This window comes from Onychomys torridus, chromosome 20 (genome assembly GCF_903995425.1).
Source record: "Onychomys torridus chromosome 20, mOncTor1.1, whole genome shotgun sequence".
Taxonomy (NCBI): Eukaryota; Metazoa; Chordata; class Mammalia; order Rodentia; family Cricetidae; genus Onychomys; species Onychomys torridus.
This window is the reverse complement of record NC_050462.1, coordinates 9,697,658-9,714,019: the sequence shown is the minus strand read 5'-3', so window position 1 is coordinate 9,714,019 and position 16,362 is coordinate 9,697,658. Positions and strand designations below refer to the sequence as shown.

The following is a 16,362-nucleotide window of genomic DNA, read 5'->3' as shown; positions in this document are numbered from 1 at the left end:
TTGTATTAAACCTCTAAACCCTGACCCACCAGGTTCCCTGGAACCCACAGTTGTCTGCTTAAAATGCACCCAAAGTTTCTTGTAAAATATAACACAGGTATGCAGACCAGTGCATAAAAGCATAATACATTCAATTATACAACATTCAAATCATTTAAAAAATAACTTCTGTTGTGATAAAGTTGAAGGCCAGCCACTTCTAGAATTCAGCTTCTTGGTATGGACCACAGAGTTGGCAAACTGTGGGCTGACCATGGCCCACTGCCTGGTTGTGCTAATACAGTTTTATTGGAACATGGTCATGCTCATTTGTTTTCATATCATCTATGATACTATAATGTTTTAACCTCAGAGTTGAGAAGTCACAGCAGGGATCATACAATCTGCAGGGCTTGAAATACCCACTATTTGGCTCTTTATATAAAAGAGTTTGCCAACCAAGGCTCACTTGTAATAGAAATAATTTTCTCTATGCCCTGTGTGGTTTTACTCTCTCAAAAAGCCATTCTAATGAATCTGTTTGAGGAAAGGAAGTTAAATAATTATAACATTCAAAAATATCAAACTGTATAATCTATTTTAATGAAATCTCAAGAATAGCAAGAAACTAAACCCAAAGCAAATTATCTCTAAATCTTGACCTCCTTAAAGGTCTGCTGAATTACACCAACAACATTTATAACTAGAAGATTGGAGCAGCCCAATCATTTTTTAGGTCACGGGGTGTAACTAATTGAATAGAAAAGGAGATCAACACCTTGAGATTCTATCCCTGGAGAAGATAGTACCTGAAACAGATTGAGTTTTTTGATTAACTTATTCCTTAGTGAGTAGAGGTTAAACATCCCCACAGATGCAAAGACCTAGAAGGGAATAGAGGAGAGCATCCACCATTCTGTAATTGACATTTGGAAAGTGTGTTTGCATAGCATGCCCTTCCACCAAACACACACTCACATGTGTGTGCACACAGTTGCAGACTGATGCCTAATCAGACAATCCAAAATGAAACGGCCCCTGTCGACGTGTTTTCTTCTTGAACATAGAAGGCTTTGGATTTAATTCTTTTCTGCTTCCCTGTAGCAAAATCAATTTAGTTTTCTCTGGACAATCTCATAAATGGAAATAAAAAGCAGTCAGTGAGTTAACTGGCTACAGGGAAAATGCATTTGAAGACAGATGGTTGCACAGACTTCACGTTTTCTAAAAACTCAGCTTCATCTTTCCTTGAAGCTGTATTTCAGTCTAAAGCTTTCTAATACTCTGGAGAAAGTATTGTTTGGCTTCTTGGAGGCCAAGAGTGAGTTGTAATCCAAGAAAAATATATACAATTCCAAGCTTCGTTACACTGCCTACCTCTTATCTTCCTTCCCAATTTAAAAAGTAATTACATTTTAAAAATTTGTCTTTCAAACTTGTACTCAAAGCATGCCTGGTGGGTGGGGATAGGGGGTTGTCTGCTTGAAAACTGAATACTTTAAGACAGAAGAAGTCTTTCAACCTGATGGAGAACTGCTTCCCTTCTCCCTTTTGAAGAAAAAAAGAATCGGCTATGCTTGGTGATGCACACTTCTAATCCAAGCACTTTGGAGACTCAGGCAGGAGAACCATTAGTTTGGAAAGAAAATTTGGGGAAGGGAGAGGAAGAAAGGGAAGAAAAACTTTAGTAGTTTTCTGCCAGTTGTGTATATGTAAGCACCTAACAGAAATCACAGTGCAGGCTTTTCGTACTGAGAACAGGTACCAAAACTGTTAAACGATAATTACAGTCTAACACTTAAGGTGTGCTCACTCTGTGCCCACTATTCATTTGTGAATTAATTCTTCTATCTAGTCTTGGGAAAATCCTATAAGGTAGCAGCTTTATTTTCCTTGTCATGTAGGAGGAGAAACGGAAGGACCAAGGGATACTGGCCAAGTTTCACAGACAGTGTGATGGTTCAAATATAAAATATCTTCATCAGGGACTGGTGTGTCGGTGGTGAAGTGACCTGTTTTAACCCCCAGTGCCACATAAACTGACATGGTGAGACCCACCTGTCATCTCAGCACTCAGGATGTAGAGTCAGGAGGGTAAGACATTCAAGGTCATCCTTGCCAACTAAGGCCAGCCTACTGTACTTGAGACTGGTTTCTTCGGAAGAAATAATAGCCTGGTTTTGTTTTTCTGTTTTGGTGTGGTTTGTCTTAGCACTTGTTTCCCAGTTGGGGGCGCTGTTTGCCTTTTGGACATGGGGTCTAGCTGTCATCCAAGCAGTAGGGCCAGGACTTCAGAATGAAAGCTGGTCACACACTTCCCAAGGCTGACTGCTTCCTGACTGCCCTGAAATGTAACCAAGAGCTTCCTGCTGTCACGGCAAGTCAGGAGCTGCTCAGCACCGTGCCTGCCCACCATGGTAGATGACTCCCTACCCCCGCCCGAGCTGGGAGCCAGAATAAGCCCTTAAACCGTGGTTCTCACCCTTCCTAATGCTGCAACCCTTTAACACAGTTTCTCATGGTGTGGTGACCCCCAACCGTAAAATTATTTTTGTAGTTGCTTCATAACTGTAGTTTTGCTACTGTTCTGAATTGTCATGTAAACATCCGTTTTTGCATGGTCTTAAGTGAACCCCGGGAAAGGGTCGTTTGGCTCCCAAAGGGATTGCAATCTGCAGGTTAAGAAATGCTGGCTTAAGCTGTTTCTCTCAAGTATTCTGTCACAGAAGTGAGAAAAGCACTAATATGTCCAGAAATGAGTAGGCCCAGGAGTCCAGGACAGGCATGGGAGCTTCACTGCGAAAGTGCTCCACAGTGACTGGAGAGCTCCCTCCAGACCCACCCCGGAGCTGCTCAACCCTCCAGTAATCCAACACTGGGAGGCCCTGGTGGCCTGGGAAAAAGAGACCTTGCTGCCACCAGCCACTACTTTAGCTTGCCCTGTTTTCCTTCACCTTTCACCAGGAGACACAGAGTGTAGAGGCTTCGGTATAATGGCTGGAATCTTGTTTGGGTTGTCTTGTGGGACCAATATTTGGACAGTGTGAAGGATCGACTTAACATCATCGTAAAAATAAAGATCACCTTGAAGAGCTAGTCTTTAATTAATTAGTTAACATGTAAAAATCACCTCTGTCCCAGATCCACTCCTGGCTCTTTTAGCCTTTGTTTTGCAGATACAAAAGAGCAAAACCAACCCCCAAAAACATCAATGTTGTCTTTTTCAAAGAATTCCTGTCCTCTTTTCCCACTGGGATTACAGACTGAATTCTTTGTAGACTGAATTGTGGAGAGCTGGCTGGGTTGAGAGCAAGGAGTGTTAGGATGTGAGAAAAACACTCAGGTTGGGCTTTAAAGGGACCCCTGAGGGACACTGCTTACCTCGTGTCTCTTAGGTGAGAGGACAGGAATGTAACAGTTTCAGAGTGGTAAAGGGGTCCTAAAAAGAGGTGTGTGCTTGTTTTTGTAGCTCTGCTCAAGTCCCTCTCTGCTTCTGTTTGTTTGTTTGTTTATTTTAGAGTGCTGTATGGGAAGAATAAAACCCACGAGACGGGGCATCCCTCAAAGACCCCCCCCCCCTTTGACTAAAAACTAAGAGTCCCAATATTCAGCTTGATAATACCATAAAAAGAGTCTGTAAAAATTACAAGTCTCCTTCTCTATGTCTTATTTGGCGAAACAAAACAAAACAAAAACATTGCCACTCATATATCAATTTGGTAATAACCAGTATTCTTATTTTGTATCATTATTGCTTAGGTTCAGACTTAGGAAGTTAATCCCTCTGCTCCCTCCCACAGAATAGATTTTGCCCTTCATAAAGACAGCAACGACGAAACAATAAGCTTCCCTTATGTTCATAGTTCTCACTCAGCAGCATGATTGAGTGTGCTAATAAGCGATATTCACACAGGTTCTTAATGCTGCCACTGCACGGTGAGATGCCCTCGGAGTTAAGAACCTGACTTACTTTTATTTCAGAAGAAAACATTTACGATTTTGAACCTTCTTTTTTCTTCCTCTTTGCTACAGAATAGTTTGATGGACTCAGGTACTTTGTTGACAGAGAATGGATATGTGCTTGAATTTTCTCTGGGATCTTAACATGCTTGGCGGTGATGTGACTCAGGAGGGCACAGGAGTTAGTCAACACGAGCAGAAATGAAACGATGACAGTCCAGTTCTCCAGCACTTAGTGTTGTCTTCGGCCACCGAGGAGATTCAAAATACAAAGATGGCAGAGAGATGAAGTCCAGAAAAGGCAACTCACAGGAGTCTCTTCTGGCCTGATTTGGGGCTACCTCTCTGGCTGGAGGTTCTGTGGGGTTCTGTGAAGAAGATTGCCTGAAGGTTGGAAGGTTCAGGTCCCTGGGAACTAAGGACGATAGCCAATGTCACCTCTGTATCCTGCAGTCCTTTCGGTAGTAAAGTTGGCTTCTGCTAATAAAATCTGTGGCTGTCAGCTGTGGTTAAGCATGCTAACCAGTCAGACCTTGATTTCCCCAAATTTTATTGTAAGATTTAAAACACAAGAATATTGGAAGATTTTTACAATGAACACTTACCACCCTGATGCTATTGTTAAAATTATGCTGAGCTTCTAATATCCATTGATCTCCCAGCCTCCTTCCCTCCTTTCTCACTGACTCCCTCCCTCCCTCTCTCCTCCCTCCCTCTCTCCTCCCTTCCTTCCCTCTTTTATTGTAGAATATATACCTGTGAACTTAGGGGGAGTAAAGCAGGGAGATTTTTCTTTCTATGTTAAATGCCTGCATTTGTAATTTAACAATAAATGCATATTATTATGTTACATTACTCAAACAAACAAACAAACTGAAAACATACCATAACAAAATACATGCACCTGTACTTTCCACCCAGGTCTTTAACTCCAAGGTGTGTTTACAGTAGATCTGAGTTGGGGTTTCCTTTTTTTTTTTTTAAGTGTAGCTTGGATTGAGATCAAGGGTTGCATGCTCTCTAAAGTGCTAATGGAGTTTAATATCCTATGAGCCATGTACTCTCCTCTTTTGTCAACCTGAAATTCCCCTCCATAGTAGACTGGTTTCCCCTAGATTGCCTGTGGTTTCTGTACAAGCCTCACAGTTCAACCCTGTTGCTGCTGTGACAGTGAGCTTGCAGCTAACCAAACATGCCTCTCCGTCTTGGAGAAAGCCTCCGATTCACAGGATTGCAGCCTTACTTCTCAGCAGTTTCATTTTTATTCTGATTGAGTCTACCATGGCAGCCAGCTATCTCAGACCTTCCCGAAGCCTTAAAACCACCTGCTTCTCATTCACTGGAGGTGGTACCCTAGTTTGCTGTGGTTGAGACCAGAGCCTGCTGCCGTCCTGGGTGACTCTGAAGTCACATGGCATGGACTCAGTTCAGATCTCTCCCCAGAGGAATCGTTTCTCACGCCTACATTAATCTGGTTATTCTGAGCTCCCCAAACATCTCGACCTTTAGACATTGCCACCATCTCTCTGTGCTGTGTCCTTCCTACTTGGTCTTTCTCATCTTCGTGTCCCCAGTTGGTGACACTGTGTAGGTTCTACATATTTGCCCTCTGGATCAATAACTGGTGCAAAGTGTGTGTGGGTTTTTAAAAACATATTCTTAGTAGGACTTCTGTAAGTAAGGCTATTTGTATTAGCCAGCCATTTAAACATTAATTTTTCATTCATTAAAGTTACAAATTCATAAGCCTAGTTTTTCCCTTAAGGTTTTAATTTGCAAATATTACTCTCCAATTTATGAATATAAATAGTCACTTAGAAGAAATATGCAGATACAGTTTGGTTTCATTTAATTAAAATCCCCTAGAAACATTTTAATGTATTAATAATTTTGATAGCTTCTTTTTTGTTTGTTTGTTTTTTGTTTTGTGGAGACAGAGTTTCTCTGTGTAGCCCTGGATGTCCTAGAACTCACTCTGTAGACCAGGCTGGCCACAAACTCAGAGATCCGCCTGCCCCTGCTTTCCAAGTGCTGGAATTAAAGGCATGTGCCACCACTGCCTGGATTTGATAGCTTCTTTTAAGGACTTTTTCCACATAGCAAACAAAATCTCCCCCATTCTTATAAATCTACTGAACTAAGTGTATAAAAAAAGCAAAACATATTCTCATAAACATTTCAATATTTTCACAAATTTTGCAGTTTTTTCTTTTCTTTTCTTGCTTTTTCCCCTTTTCTTTCTTTTTCTTTTCCTTTCTTTTTTTATTTAATTTTAATTTTATTTATTTTATTTTTTTTTGATACTGTGTCATACTATGTAGCCCTGGCTGGCCTTTTACTTATTACGTAGACCAGGATAACCTTGAGTTTCCAGAGATCCTTTTGGCTCTGCCTCCCAAGTGCTGGCACTAAAAAGGCATCTGCCACCATGCCAGAATCTAGCTTTTAACTTGAAATGTCACATACCCAACCACACACTTTAATTAGTGTCTCCATGCTTATTTATTAGATAATTTCTAATATGCCAAACTCTCTTACAATCATTATCCCTTTAATTATCACAAATAATGGCACTGCCATGACAGATTTGGTTACTCCATGTCCATGTTTTGCCAAGTTTCTCAACCTTAGTTACTTGCTAAGGGAGTAACCCTCCTAAGGGTTATGCTGCTTTGCTAATTCTGAAGTTGGGAGTTGCTGGAGTTCAGGTTCAGGTAGACCTCCTTTCTGTAGATGCCAGAGAGGCCCCCCAAACTGCATGTCTACCAGGAACAGTCTCACTAACATAGGCTCCCCTTCTCTAGCCTGAGATCTTTAGTCATCCAGCCAAATTGCACATTACTTGATTATAATTTAATTAACCTATCTATTGTTTGATGGAATTCCTTTGTATTCTGGCCACAACATATTTAGAAAATTGAATAATGTCTAACTGTCTTATATTAATTCTAATGACAGTTAATAGTTGTTTTTCCAAGAAGGATGCTTTTCATGGTTCCCTACCGCAGATGTACGTTTTTGGAAGACTTAAAAAAATGACATCATTTAATGAATGGTAGTTAATTTGTAATTGCTTTCTTCTGGTCACCAGAGGATAAGTTTACCCACCTATCACAGCTTCTCATCAGCCTAGGATAATCAGCGCTTGCACAGTGCGTTGACATAATTCCAACCCAAATGAAAGAAATCACTTCTGTTCACATGAAGCTTAGTCAGAGGCAGACACGTAATTTCTTCAGGCTTATTGCAACCTGAGGATGGTGCTTCAGATCCTCATTATTTTCCGTGTGGAAGTCTGGTTGGGAACCGCAGCACAGTCCTACTGTGGCTCTGCTTCGTCCTTCTCAAAGCCTTGCTCCTTTATTCTCTCATTGTCTTGGGATTTTATAGACATGTCTACATGAATGTAAGCTTTACCCTTTTTATATGTTTAGTTGACCCTCCTTCCTGCATCTCCACGCCTCTCTTCTCGCTGGTCATAGGTTTCCCTCCTTTCACTAAGCTCATGCTTGGAGCTGGAGAGATTGCTTGGCAGTTAAGAGTGCCTTCTGTCCTGAGTTCGTTTTCCAGTGCCACAGCAGGTGGTTCACAGCTCCAGCTCCGGGAGATCTGATGCCTCTGGACCTCGAGGGCACCTGCACTCAAGTGACTATACCGCCTTTCCTCATATACACACAATGAAAAATAAGTTAAAAGAATTGGCTTTGTTCAGGGCCTGGCTTTCTCCTTCCTTCAAGCCTTTTGAATGTGGTCCACAGGAAGCACTCATTCTTTTCCCCTTTACGCCAATGGATGTAGCTTATTTTCCTCTTTCTCACTCCTCCCTATTAAGGACCACTTGACTATAGTTAATGTCATCTCCTCTGGGCATTTTCTAATTGCCATAGTTAGCTTCAGTTATCAATTTGACAGGAACCTAGAGTTACCTAGAAAGGGGGAAATCTCCACTGAGGAATTGCCTCCCTCAGATTGACCTGTCTGTGGGCATTTTATTGATCGCTAATTGATGTAGGAGGGTCCTGCCCACTGTGGGCAGTGCCAGCCCTAAGCAATGGGGCCCTGCTGTGTAATAAAGGTAGCTGAGCAAACTTGGGGAGGAAAGCTTGTAAACAGCATTCCTCCATGGTCTATCCTTCAGTTTCTGCCTTCAGTTCCTGCCCTGACTTCCTTGATCATGAATTATAACGTGTAAGCCAAACAAATTGTTTCTTCCACTCAGTTGACTCTGGCCGGTGCATAGCATAGCAGCAAGAAAACAGCGCACTGGAGCACTGATTGGCTGTCTTTAGCGCACTGGAGCACTGATTGGCTGTCTTTAGCGCACTGGAGCACTGATTGGCTGTCTTTAGCGCACTGGAGCACTGATTGGCTGTCTTTAGCGCACTGGAGCACTGATTGGCTGTCTTTAGGCTGCCTGCTTCCTTGGTTCTGTGGTGCAGCTTTTCAAGTCCCGCTTCTGCTTGTGAATATTGTTTCCATCTTTCTTTTCTCCACTCACAGCTGTTTCCTTCAATCTGGGTACCACAACCCATTGCTGAGCAATGGCCAATGTTACACCTTGAAGCACAAATCTGTCCCCGCCCTACTTAATTCTTACTGCAAATACCAGCCAGGAATCAGTATAGGAAACAGAAGTCATTCTTTGTATTTTCCATACATAGAGATTTATTTTTAAGTTTCTCATTCCTTTCCATTAGCACATATTAATTACTTAAATGAATGGGTTCGGTATACTCATCCATGTGTACAATGTACTTGATCATATTGTCTCCTTTTACTCCTCTGGACCTGTTTATCTTTCCTTTTGGCTTCGTTTTCATTTCCCTCCTTCAATTGTCATGCCTATTTAAAAAAAAATCTAGGTGGGGAAAATATTTAATGTGAGAATGTGTGGACTTTGAAATCAGTGGAGGTTTAGAAGACAAGATATGGTCTACCTCTAAAATCTCTGTAAGAAGTGTAGAGTTAAAGTTCTTTTAGTCATAGTCACCATCCATGGGTCAGGCATGCCAGGATGCCACTCACCAGATGTGCCAGCAGCTGTCCTCCCATTATTCTGACAAAATACCCATGATGACCAATTTGAAAAATAGAAAGGATTCATTTGGCTCAGTTTTGGAGACCTCGGTCCATCAGTAGTTAGATCTGTTTCTTTTGGGCTAGTGGTGAGACACTACATCATGGCAGGGTCACATGGTAGAAGAACACATTGATTCTGTGGTAGCCAAGAAGCTAAGAGAGAGAGGAGAAGGGGCTGGGGTCTCAGTATCCCTGCTAGGGATACAGCCACAGTAACATCCATTCAGTTCGCTGGGTCCTACTTCCTAAGGTTTCAAAACTTTCTAATAGTGCTGCAGGCTCATGACTGAGTCAGTCATTAGCTTCTAGACCTCCAGGGGCATTCCAGATCTAATCTACAGTACTCGCCCTTCCTCAGTCAGGAAAGGATGCCCATGATGATGATGCCCGGCAGAACGGTGCTGTCAGGAAAGCACACATCTCTCTGATCTTGTCAAAGAGGAAAACAGAGCATAAAGGTCAGGAAGATTATCCTTACCTCATTTCCACCTTCTGAAGCTCATACCAGGGCGTTGAGGAACCCTTTCAGCCTCTGCTTTGAGGAGTCTGACAAGAGCAAGGGATGCTGAGGAAACAGTACCCAGGGCTTCCACCCCACCAGGCAGTGGCTGCCTACAGCAAATGCAATCTAACATTCAGGGCTATGCATGGCTTCATCACGGGCTGCCGCATTTGACTAAATCCCTGGTCTTAACTGTGTTTGCAGAGCCACTGACAGGTCCTGGGCATCTTCTTGTCAAATGCATGAATGAGCCTGTGAATCCGACCCTGGCCCAGTTCTCTCTCGCCTCTGGCTATGGCTTTAGCAGATGCAGACTCTCCTACCTTCTGCTACCTGCTCCAGGCCCGCTTCCTCCCCCAGCTGCTGGTTGCCCTTTGGGTCTCTACATTACGGCTATTGCTGTGTATCTGCATGCGTGTTACCTGCATGCGGTGACTGCTGGGAAGCAGCGGGTAACTTCTCCTCTGTCGGGGCACCCCTCGCCAACCCTTGTCTTATGTTTTACCTCCACTTCTCACTTTCTATGGCCTTCGTGAACGGTTCTCTTCTTTGGATAGCCATTTCCTTCCTGTTTATTCCACTGTGGTTAGAACAGAACTTGGTCAGTTGTAGACACAATAAGGTCTCCTGTGGCCAATCCTCATAGGTCGGTATTCCTGCATAGATCCCACATGCTGTTGTTTTTTCCCTCTACTAACATGTTTCCTGTTTTAGCCCCGGGCAGGGGTGCAAGGCTTGGAAGGGAAGGGAAGGAGCTCTTCTGTACATTTCTTTTACTTTTTCTCAGTAGAATTCGCTGTGTACCCTTTGCTGTTTGTTGGGTCTTGACAAAGGCACCGCACCGCTGGAATATTCCATTTCTCTAGTAGTCACAGTTTGTGGAGGTCTGAAACAGCGCTGGCTGACGTAGGAGTGTTCTAGAACTGTTCTTGCTTTCTGTGGGGAATGAGAATTCTCTGTCCCTCCTCCCCTCTCCTCCATTCCCCCCTTCCTTTCTCCCCTTTTCTTCCCTCCCCCTCCCCCTTTGCCTTCTCTCTCCCCCTCTTTCTTCTCTTCCCCTCTCACCTCCTTCCTCTGCCTCCTCCTACCCCTATTTCCCGTCCTTACCCTACCTTCTCTCTTCCTCCCCTTCCGCCTCTCCCCTGCACCTCCTCTCCCCTGCACCTCCTCTCCCCTCCACCTCCTCTCCCCTCCACCTCCTCTCCCCTGCACCTCCTCTCCCCTCCACCTCCTCTCCCCTGCACCTCCTCTCCCCTGCACCTCCTCTCCCCTGCACCTCCTCTCCCCTCCACCTCCTCTCCCCTGCACCTCTCCCCTGCACCACCTCTCCCCTGCACCTCCTCTCCCCTGCACCTCCTCTCCCCTCCACCCCCTCTCCCCTGCACCTCCACTCTGGACCTTCTGCATTGCCAGGTGGATATGCTACATGAGGAACTGAAATTGCTTGTGTTAGCGCGCACACGCACACACACGCGCGCGCGCACACACACACACACACACACACACACACACACACGCACACGTTGTGGGGGGGGCAGGAGGCGGGAGGTGAAATCACAAGAGGATATCCACTCCCTCGGAGGTGGAGTTAAAGGTGTTTGCAGGATTCCTGGTTTGCTTCTCTGGCTCCTGCGATTGTGTCAGGTGCTTTTAGCCTCTAAGCCATCTCTTTAGTCCCTAGCCTTTAGTTTTAGAGCTGGTTTTGGTTCACAGAAAAACTGAGTAGTTATTCCTCTCCACCTCCCAGTTCCTCCATCAACACTCCCCATCAGATTGGCTCCTCTGTTGTAACTCACCTCCCTCACTGTAATCATTAGTCTTTACTCTTTGTTTTATCCCGTCCATGAGTTTGAAAGAATTGTTTGAGACACAATATCACTGTGATATCACACAGAATGGTTCCAGTGACTTAAAAATCTCCTGTGTTCTGCCTGTTCACCTCTCCTCTAGTCCTTCTCGACTGCTGATGTTATTGTCTTCATAGTTGGGATTGGACAGTATGCAGCCTTTTTACAGTGGCTTCTTTGTTTGGTAATATAAATTTAACATCTCCACACATGTTTTTGTAGCTCAATAGCACACATCTTTTTAGGCCGAATATTATTCTGTTGTCTTGATGTACCACAGTTAATTAATCCATTTATTTCCAGAAGAGCATCTTGGTTCCATGGGCATTCTGGCAATTATGAATAAAGCCACTGTCAACACGCATGTGCAGGTTTTGTGAGGAACTGTTTTCAGCTCATTTGGGCAAATACCAAGGCACATGATCACTGAACCATATGATAGGAGCATGTTCAGCTTTGTAAGAAGCTGCCCAACTGTCTTGAAAATGACTGCACCATCTCTCACCCCTATCTGCAACATTGGTCTGTTTATGTTAGAGGTTCAAAGGACATCTACAAGTTTAAAAGTCAAAAAAGGCATCCCTATAAAGGTATGGGATGCTCAGTGTATGAACTAGTTTAATTTTATCAGAACCTGAGCATACCATGGTCCTTTAACATCTTGGGCCTGCTTTCACCCCTGGCTTCAAATAACAAAACTGAAATTAGTTGCTGAGAAATGAAGGGACATCCCTGACAATGGGGACTGGAGAGTCACCTACCTCACCAGCACCGATGTCACAGTTCACTCACAGTGTTTTGGCTGTGTGTCAGCAATGCTGGAAGGCTGAGGGAAGCAGGCATCCTCCGACTCCCTGCTGTCAGCTTTTTCAGTCAGGACCCTGCCACCTAATGGATGCGTTTCCTTGCTGGGGATTTAGCCAGACTCGTATTAAACCATTTTTTAGATACTACATGTCATCACAGCTGGCTTTGTGCGTTTTTTCTCCAGTTCTTTGGATGCATGGCGGCTTGTTTCCTGTGAGGGAGGGAGAAGAGGGGAAGGAATTGTAACCCCGAGGCTGCTGTGGAGTCCGCTGGACACCCAAATAATGCTCTGTTTCCTAGAGTCACATCTACAGCCGTGACCCTCATGTTGGGAGGCCACTGGGCTGCCTGGGAATAGCTATAGTGAAGTTCTCCTCTCAAGAAGGTAGGTCTCTTGCCACTCCCAACTTAAGTAGTGGCAAGATCTCTCTAAGAATTCCTTTCTGCCTGAGTCTGTATCCTTTTCTCCACCAGGAAGTTCACAACAGAAAGTATGTGTGGGGTGCTTCATTATTCCCAAGGTGCCTCCATTAGTTGGGCTAGCCTAAAAACCCAGGAGCTTCCACGGAAGCATCCTTATGAATTAATGCCTGTGGTGATTTATAAAGGAGAAAAAATTAAAGATTTAAACTTTTTTAATGAGCTAATTAGAAATCAGTTCAGAGAGTTTTTTTTTTTTTCTTTTGAATACTTGGAGCCAATTTTTTTTCCTCTCTTTGGGCCAATCATATGCAAACCAATTCCACACGTATGCATTAAGCACCCATATGTTCTAGGCATCATAATGTGCTGAGTGGTTGGAAAGACAGGTACAATTCTCTTTTAGCTCTCAGAAGATATGCAATCTAGCAAGGGAGCCAGATACACAGAGAAGCAGAGCTTTTTATATCCATTTATTTAAGTGCTTCCAGAGAAAGTTCCTTTGGGGGGATGTGAAGATGGATAAGACTCAGGCTGGGACTTCCTTGTAGGAATCACATACTAAGGCCCCTTTATGATTTTTGTCTGTTTGTTTTTGAGGCAGCATCTCACTCTGTAGTCCATGATGGCCAGAAACTGGCAGCTGTCCTCTTGCCTCAGCCTCCCAAGTGCTGAGATTACAGGAATGTTCCACTGCACCGTGCAGCAGTTATACTACTATACAATTAGTGCCAGCATTGGGGATGACCTCATCTCTTCAGATGTAGGAGGAGCGTTGGGGAATACTTTAAATTCGGAATAGAAATGCTTGAATTGGGCCTTAGAGAAGAAGAGTTACAGGGATGAGGAGATATGAGAGAGGTGTGCTGGGTGTCTAGGATGTGCTTGATGGGAGAGGACAACAGAGGGGGGGTCATGGGCTCCCGTGTGCTAGCATCAGGAACATCCTTGGAGAAGGTAAGAAGCAGGGAAGAGTTTCTGCAAGAGAGGATGTGGTGATGTCCTCCTCCTAAACCTCACAGACAGCAGTGCCAAGGGTAGATAGGAAACCATCGTTTTCGACCTGGGGAACATTGGCAGGTAGACTAGGGCAATGGCTGCGTGGGGAGGGTGGAGGAGGAGAGAGATGTTTAGGAAGGGATGTGGGCATGATGGGTAAGGCAGGAACAACATCAACAGTGAGACAGTTACTCATGGAAGAGCTGAGTTCAACCGAGGTCATTTTCTCTAGGTTACAGAGCCCATCAGGATGCAAAGAAATGGAAAAAGAAAAGTCAGAGAAAGAGCGAATTGGGGAGAAAAAAAATGGTTTTATATTCTGTCTAGGAAGCCTTTATCTTCTTAAGAAAAAAACAAAACCCCCAAACTTCTTATTTTCTATTTCCTGTAATGTAAAGAAAGTTCATATGACTGTTTGGTCACTTACTATGCTATTGCTAATTGAAAATATTCTAACTAATTGGAATGACCATCGGAAAGTAGCCTTCATACATTATACAGGATTGCTGTGGTTATTTATTTATTAGGCCTCCTGTAAGGCTGAGCTAATCAGGAACAGGGATGTTCTGGTCAGGCTCTGGAAGATTTTTGTGTGTTGCCTTTGAGATAGCTCCCTGGGAAGAAAGAAAAATTGTCTGAATGGCTGGGCTCCCCAAAACTATTTGTTCTAGTCAATACTTCAGAGATCAAGGACTGTACACATTTCTTCCCAGGGTATGCTGGGGCCAGAATAGTTTTAGCATAACATAAGAGAAGGGAAATGTGAAATAGGAATGCAGGGCAACAGCTGACTTATGAAGCAGCAGCTAAGCTTCCCTTCTGCAGGTGAGAGTCGCTGTGCTGAGCTTTCTGAGCTGGCAATTGCCATCTTTGTTTGCAAAGTCCTCCGGTCTCTGGATAGCATTTTAATATTTGTTGATAAGTGTCATAAATTATTAAATGCCTATGTAGACTTGAGCACTGTGGCACTGTTCTAGGTTGTTTTATTTATTTATTTATTTATTTATTTATTTATTTATTTATTTATTTATTTATTTAATGCAGTGACCTCCAATAGGTTATATCTGTCCAGTAGTCAAAGGTAATTTGCACTTCATATAGCTATAAAGAACACAGGGACACATATGCAAATGTTGGTCATGTTATAAATGTTCACGGAGTGGATACTGAGTAGGCATTATATTTTGGACTCCGTTAGTAAGGAGCATGAAGCAAGTGGTCCTCACTCCAGCAGAGCATTCAGTGAGGCACAGAGGGTGAACACTAAACACGTCATCAAACATGTCAATTTGTTACACAAATGGCATGAGAAGAGTGAAGAGAATACAGACTGGTGATATCAGTGAAGACTTTTGGATGAAGGGACACCCCCAGGTCTAGACAGAGTGGCTCCAGGCAGAGGAAACACTTAACCAACTCTTGGCAAGTTCAGGAAACAAGGTGAAGGCTGGCCCTTATATAGATACTTAGCATTAGGAAGAAAGGATTGCCTTTCCCAAACCAATCATGGAAAGCTTATCAGATTCATAAATATAATAGATATATGGATATATTATTGTACATATACATAATTACATGTATTGATATGTGTTTTATAGATCCCGTCTAATTTGGCCACATGCCAAAACATGTTATTATTTTTTCCAATTCCTCTATAAGGGGCTTGGCTCTTAGAGACCAGCTCTCCACACCAAGAGGTTGAATCAGAGTCCCAGGCTCTCAGAGGCTCTCTCTCCACTTCACCCCAACTGTAGATGAGCTGGCCGAAAGCCAGGCACTTGGAATGACTTTAGTGCTGAGTCACTGGCTCCTAGGCTGGTTTGCATAGGATAACTGCACATGTTTTGTAATGACTGATGAAACCTTAGTAGCAAGAGCAGTCACCAGACCCTGATGGCAGTAGGTACGTCTCCAGTCACATGTTTATACAGCTTTAAGCACCTTACTCGCCAGTCAGTACCCTACTTGCAGCTCAGAGAAGTCCTTGCATATTAGGATGTAATTTAGTCTCTTTGAGGTCAAGGAGACACCGATTAAGTGCTGGGACTTAGCCCTTCTGATTCTAATCCAAGGCCCTCTCCTTAAACCACAGAAACTCCCCGTTGGATGGAGGGGCTATTTATACACTGCTGATAAGTCTGTAGTCCTGCAGACTTCCAGGAAACAAGCTTGGGCTTTCTTCAAAGTGCTTTTGACTGTAAGAGGCATAAAAAGGAGTCATTCATCCATCATGCACTATTGCGCATCCGATGCTTAGGGTATCGAAGGATCTCAATAAATTGCTCAAAAGGTACTAATTTAGTATAATGTATTTGTTATTTGTAGCTGTCACACGAGACTACAAGAGAATACATTATGGAAAAACAGAAGTGACTGAATCACATCGGACAATTTGGTGCCTTGACCAAGAAGACGATAGTGAACTGGAGAATGAACAGTAGAGTGTTTCCAGGGAGAGAAGTACGGATGACTGACTAGTGTAGGAAAGTGGATTACCACAGCCAAGGAAGTGGTGTCCGTGGGGAACCATAAATTATCAGGTGTAGTGAAAGCATACAATATAGGGGGCACAGTGGTGGAAATCGACACCGGAATTGTAAACTGAGGCCAGATTGCAGAGGGTCCTCAATTTCAAGTTTAACAGCGACTGAATTTGGTCTGACCACTCCAGGTTTTTAACAAGGAAATGGCATGATTACATTTGCTTCTATTTTAGGAAGAAAATGTTAATGATAATAGGGAGGTTAGCTTAGAACAGGGGAGAGATTA

The 16,362-nt window shown here is 43.5% G+C and overlaps 1 protein-coding gene across 1 annotated transcript in view; it reads left to right on the top strand.

Annotated features, from left to right (window-relative positions):
• The window catches only part of LOC118571267, a 90,436-nt gene extending 74,402 nt beyond the window's left edge, over positions 1-16,034 (top strand). Inside the window, exons 6-8 of the mRNA XM_036170225.1 lie at positions 9,725-9,972; positions 12,475-12,559; positions 15,919-16,034. Coding sequence (XP_036026118.1) covers positions 9,725-9,972; positions 12,475-12,559; positions 15,919-16,034 — 449 coding nt within the window. The remainder of the gene's footprint in view (positions 1-9,724; positions 9,973-12,474; positions 12,560-15,918) is intronic.
• Positions 16,035-16,362: the final 328 nt, after the last annotated feature.